Source organism: Lactuca sativa, chromosome 7, assembly GCF_002870075.4.
Source record: "Lactuca sativa cultivar Salinas chromosome 7, Lsat_Salinas_v11, whole genome shotgun sequence".
NCBI lineage: Eukaryota > Viridiplantae > Streptophyta > Magnoliopsida > Asterales > Asteraceae > Lactuca > Lactuca sativa.
In genome coordinates this window covers 206,606,032-206,612,325 of record NC_056629.2, presented here as the reverse complement: position 1 = coordinate 206,612,325, position 6,294 = coordinate 206,606,032, and the positions used below count along the sequence as shown (strand labels likewise).

The following is a 6,294-nucleotide window of genomic DNA, read 5'->3' as shown; positions in this document are numbered from 1 at the left end:
AGGCATTCATAGTCATGGTCTTTGTATTTGTTGGTTTGGTATGTCACAATACAAATATGAGTGAGACTAACATAAAGTTATGCTTGAAAAATCAAAATTAATTTGAAAGAATGAATGTCTTAAGCCATACCCTAATTCAATTATAATCCAAGAATTAGATTCCGTGGTTTGCATTTGAAGTAGCTTTAATTTGCTTAATAAACACAACATAGCAGCAACGAAGTTAGGCCAACCGTTGCTCTTACTTGTTATTTTCTTTCATATCATTGCCTTTGATTCAAAGCAAAGCAGTTGTGTTTCTTGGCCACCATCTCCAACCTTCTTCTCTTTCCCACCCCTATATTTCTTTCTTTTATTTCCATTCCAGTGTCATCATGTCATCTACCCTAGTTGTAGCTTGATTCATCCCTCTTTTGGTCAAAACAATGACTTTTTAGAAAAAATTTCCCGCCTATATACATATATTATCGTTTTCTTGAATATCTAATCTATTTCTTGAGGTTTCAATCATATATACCATATCGGTTTCTTGACGTTCTAGTCCACCCATATCAATTTCCTAAAGTTCTAATTAAGCGTACGCCATTTCGACTTCTTGAAATTTTGTTCTTTTCCATATTGGTTTCTTGAAGATATTGTCCCAACCATATCAGTTTCTTGATGTTTGGTTCATGTCCACATGATCCAATTCTTGAAGTTCTAATCATGCCCATCTCGATTTCTTGAGGTTTAATACCTATCCAAATTGGTTTCTTGAAGCCGGAACTTTTTTGAAGTTCTAATCATACGTATATCTTGTTCTTGGACTCTTGGTCCAACCCCATTATGTTAGCTTCTTTAATTTGGATTGAAAAAGTTCAAATCATGCATGCTCACAGTTGCTTGAAGTGTTGATCATATGTACATTGGGTTACAAGCTAATTGTTTATTCTCATGGATATAATCAAGAAAACTTGTTCTATAAGTTTCTTGAAATCAAAGCTTCATGGGTTTAGCTTAGTTTGAAGGTATATATTAATATAAAAGCTTAAAGTTATCTTTTCTCGCAATGAATACGCGGTACTTGTTTACACCGGAATCATTATGCAACTCTGCGGTGGCAGTTACATTTTCATTGATTCCATCAACGGGAGCCGGAGAAGAAAGGATGACAGAAAATATGGGCCCACGAAGCAGGACCTCGACTCGGGCTCCTTCTGCCATACCTTCTTCTTTCTTGGTAAGAATGGCAATTAGGATATCAAGGGCAAGGTGGTATAGTTTTGCAAGAAGGGTGTTTCATTACCAAAACGGGTCAAGATCAGATGATATTGGGTCGAACCCGTTTAATACGGCTTCTTGGATGTATATGGAATTGATGGGTTTGGTTTTCCAAATTGTGGTTATAGCGTATACTCTTTCGGTTTCCAAAGAAGAGAAGCCGGTTTGGCCCATGAGAACATGGGTTACCGGGTATGGAATCGGCTGTGTGCTTAATTTGGGTCTATTATTTTGGCGATATTGGCTTTTTTGCTTGAACCAAATTGGAGCAGAACTTCCTAGTAACATTGAAGAATCTAGGTAATAAAAAGCTTATACGTTCATACAAAAATGCAATACTTTCGATTGGGTTATTTAAGAAACACAACGTTTTTTTATTTACAAAATACACAATTTACTATATGCGAATAATAGACAAACTTTTATATTAATTTTGCCTATAAAATCCCTCCTTTTAGTGAAATGGTTAAGCCCATATTTGTTGTTGTTGTTGATTTTTTTTTTTTTTTTTTTTTTTTTTTTTTTTTTTTTTTTTTTTTTAAAACATAATTGAGAGTAGTTTTGGAAATAAAAGTGGATAAATTGTTAAAACTCGAAAGAGCTTAAACTTGTTAAAAGGGCCAAATGGATAAAAAAAGTTTTTTCTTGAAAAATAAAATAAAATTTAGGTTTAATCTTCAATATACTTTTAGATATCTATTTTTTTTTTAACTTTATAAATATAAAATTCGTATATATAGGTATACTTTTGCTGAAAAAAAAAAAATTAAAAAAATGATTTTTTTATTTTTTTATTTTTCTTAAAAAAAATTTCAAAATTTGTTTCATTGAATATATATATATATATATATATATATATATATATATATATATATATATATATATATATATATATATATATATATATATATATATATATATATATGCGATTTTAAGATTTATAAAGTCCAAAAAAAAATCAGATATCTCAAAGTGTTTTTTTCCTATCTATTTCTATTGAGTTTTTAGGTTTTAGGGTTTTCAAAGGTTTATATATTATCTATTGATCTTTCACACACACACACACACACACACACACACACACATATATATATATATATATATATACTAGGCGAATGCCTGCGCGTTGCGCAGAAACATCTATATAGCTGAAATCTTTACAAATATATGTTTTTTTTAAATATAAGAATAATGTTGTTGTTAAATTTGATATAATAATTTTTATACTAAGTTGATATAATATATTGATTATTTTGAATTATATGATAATATATACATCTATTTAAACTGTATAATCTCAATCTTTTGAATGACCTCTACTCGCGGGTTACTCATGAATAAAATTAAATATAATATATGGTTTAGTGTTATATATAGTTGTTGTTATTGTTAATTAATTTTTTAATATTTATTTGCTTAACATTTTAATTTCTATGATTGTAATTATTTAAAACATCAAACAATTTTTTTTTTATTTTATTTTATAGGTAACAATATAATCATGTATATAGAATTATTTTTAACTATTGTTATTGTAAGTTATTTTAAGCTACTTATTTGAAAACTTTTAACGATTATAAAAATATATTTAGGAAATATTTAGTTAAATTGATATTTTAATTTAGTTTTTACATTTAGCACTAAAATTTATCACTTTTAACTATTCACAAAATATTCTTTGGGTATTTTAAGTGGAACTGAAATTTATATTGAAGTTGACCATGTAATGTTATATTTAAATTAACAATTTAAGTATTTTGTCCAAACTGTTCAAAAGTTGTAGTTTTAAACTGATAATGGTTTACATACAACAATATATTAAATCTAATAAATTAAGTATAATACGTTAAAAGTTAAAAATATAACTTTATAAGTAGAAGTAAACATATTATTTTAATATTAAAATTTAATTTATTTATGATTACACTTTAGGTTTGATACTTATTTAACATTATTAACCAACTTATAATCATTATTAGAAAGACACTACAATTTATTATTTTTAACTATTTACAAAATATTTTTTGGTTGTTTAAGTTGAACTAAAATTTATATTTAAGTTGATCCTATAAGGTTAGATTTAAATTAACAATTTAAATATTTTATACAAATTATTCAAAAGTTGTAGCTTTAAAATGATAATGGTTTACATACAACAACATATTAGACCTAATAAATTAAGTATAATATGTTATAAGTTAAAAACATAACTTTATAAGTAGAAGAAAATATATTCTTTTAATATTGAAATTTAGTTTATATATGATTACACTTTAGGTTATATATATATATATATATATATATATATATATATATATATATATATATATATTTAACCTTATTAACCGACTTATAATCATTATTAGAAAGAAATTGAAAAGTCATGAAAGTTCCAAATGAATGTGGTGAAAGAAAAAATGAATGGGAGTTTCAAATGAATGTGGTGAAAGGAAAAATGTTTCCTTTATAAATATATAATGATATATATATATATATATATATATATATATATATATATATATATATATATATATATATATATATATATATATATATATATATATATAATGATATTAGTCCTTATTAAAACATTTAATATATGAGTTTTTTCAATAATATGTTTGTAATCGTGAGGGTTTTTCAATATCTTCTCTATAATAATAGGGTTTTCTTTTTTAATAAAACATTAATAATAGTTTGTACTTTTCTTGGGTTTTTATATAAAAGAATTTTTTTTTCCGTATTTATTGAAAATATATGAAGATCCAAAGTTAATATAGTAGTTTGTCATTGGCATATAATAAATGGTGTTTTCCTATCATTTGGTTTTTACAATACTCAATCTTAGGTCATAATTCTTTCTGTTTTCAACAAGAAATTAATTCTAGCACTTAACTATTAATAAAAAGTTTAAATAATGTATTATATATATATATATATATATATATATATATATATATATATATATATATATATATATATATATATATATATATATATATATATATATATATATATATATATATATATCAAATGTAAATTTTAAGAATTATACATGTTGCTTAGTTACACAAATAGAACTATATATAAGGGGTGACAATTGATGACACGACACGACAAAAATACACGACACAAAACGAAATTGAGACGAAACTAAAATTCGAATTCGTGTTCGTGTCGTGGTTGTGTCAGGTGTAAAAAACACGACGTCGTGTCGTGTTGTGTTTGTGTTCAAAATTCGACACAGAATTGACACGATTTAACATTTTTTGTTATGTTTTTCGTGTTTGTCGTGTTTTTCGTGTTATGTATGAATAAATATTAATTAAATACATTAATTTTTATTTCATGTTATCTTTGTCGTGTCGTGTCGTGTTTGTCGTTTTTTAATCGGTTCGTTTTCGTGTTAGTTCAAAAAAACCCGAGGTCGTGTCGTGTTGTGTTCGTGTTACATAAAACTTTGTCGTGTCGTGTCGTGTTAGACAAAAACATGACACGATGACCCGATTTGCCACCCCTAACTACGTACATAGATGTATATTATAAAAAATAAACAAAATATCTAATAAGCATGTACAACCATACAAATAAATTATGGAAATGAAGTTAATTTTGTTTATTATAATAATATACAGGAACTTGCAAATGATGAACAAATCTCGAACATTTATGGAACTATTCTTTGCAATATGGTTTGTGATGGGGAACGTTTGGGTCTTCGATGCTCGATTTGGGACCTTTAGGAAAGCTCCTAAACTGGATGTGCTTTGTATCTCACTACTAGCTTGGAACGCCATTACCTATTCATTCCCTTTTATATTATTCTTGTTTCTATGTTGTTTTGTGCCAATTATTAGCAATCTACTTGGATACAACATGAATGCTGGATCAATCAATCGTGGTGCATCTGAAGAACAAATATTGAAGTTGCCTAGTTGGAAATACAAACATATTATAGAACCCGATTTGGAACAAGGGAAATCAATTGTGGATAGTTCAACCACTGTAAGTTTAATTATTACATGACATCGACATTTGACCGTACACTTTAATATATGTAACACTAACAAAATATTTATATATTTACAGGAATGTTGTATATGTTTAGCAAAATACAAGGAAAATGAAGAAATGAGACAATTGGGATGCTCACATAAATTTCATATGAAATGTGTGGATCAATGGCTCAAAATAGTATCATGTTGTCCCCTTTGCAAAAAAGAATTAGACAGATGACATGGCTATGGACACCAACATGTCATGACATTTAAGAACAACATATACACGAGCACATGTACACTTATCTTGTTTTTTGCTTTGATTTTTAAAAAGAAAAAACTTTATATTCGTAAAAATACGTATAAGCTTGGTTACTAGAGTGAGGAAAGTGGATATAGATTGTGTTCACCAGTAATCATTACGTTTGTTACTATTAGGTTTAGTTTTAATTGTACTTGTTATTTTATGTACGTTTTTGTGTAAACAGATGGATTCTTGAATCATTTTAATGTACAACCTTTATATAAAATACTTAAATATATTCATTTATGTCTTTATATTTTTGTTATTATGCCTATAAAAGTATTTAAATCCTTAAAACAATTTTATTTTTGTATTGTACCTAAACACACACACCAAAGTATGAAACTCAAACAAAATGAAGTAATAAAAAACAATGTGAGTGAAGATGTCCACCAGTACCATGGTTTTTTAGCTTAACTCATTAAGTCATTCTGTCTAGATTTAGTCAATAAGAAACAACCAAGACTAAGTGCTTAACAACTATAATCTGTATGCTCTATATGATTGTATCATTATAACTTAATGCAGAACAATGAACAACCGACAAGAAAAAGAAGCTTTTCCCATCAAATATTCACCTATTACAAATACACCCTCAGTTATTCATTTTTTCAAATATCTTTTAGTATCACATATATATATATATATATATATATATATATATACACACACACACACACATAGAAAACACTACCTACCTTGTTAGCAAGTATATAAAGTCCAACATATGCA

General features: G+C 26.5%; 1 protein-coding gene across 1 annotated transcript; it reads left to right on the top strand.

Annotated features, from left to right (window-relative positions):
* The first annotated feature begins 334 nt into the window (after window positions 1–334).
* Window positions 335–5,822, top strand: LOC111921853 (E3 ubiquitin-protein ligase At4g11680). The gene is made up of 3 exons (XM_023917427.3): window positions 335–1,560; window positions 4,896–5,265; window positions 5,350–5,822. Exons 1-3 carry the CDS (start codon window positions 1,049–1,051, stop codon window positions 5,494–5,496), a joined length of 1,029 nt encoding a protein of 342 aa, XP_023773195.1. The 5' UTR covers window positions 335–1,048; the 3' UTR covers window positions 5,497–5,822.
* The last annotated feature ends 472 nt before the right edge of the window (window positions 5,823–6,294 follow it).

What these genes read in the sequence shown, in the direction of transcription:
- LOC111921853 (XM_023917427.3), top strand. Translation starts at nt 1,049, where the DNA reads ATGAATACGCGGTACTTGTTTACACCGGAATCATTATGCAACTCTGCG. An exon ending in AGTAACATTGAAGAATCTAG is followed by an intron (nt 1,561 to 4,895) that starts GTAATAAAAAGC and finishes AATAATATACAG; the next exon opens with GAACTTGCAAATGATGAACA. An exon ending in TTGTGGATAGTTCAACCACT is followed by an intron (nt 5,266 to 5,349) that starts GTAAGTTTAATT and finishes ATATATTTACAG; the next exon opens with GAATGTTGTATATGTTTAGC.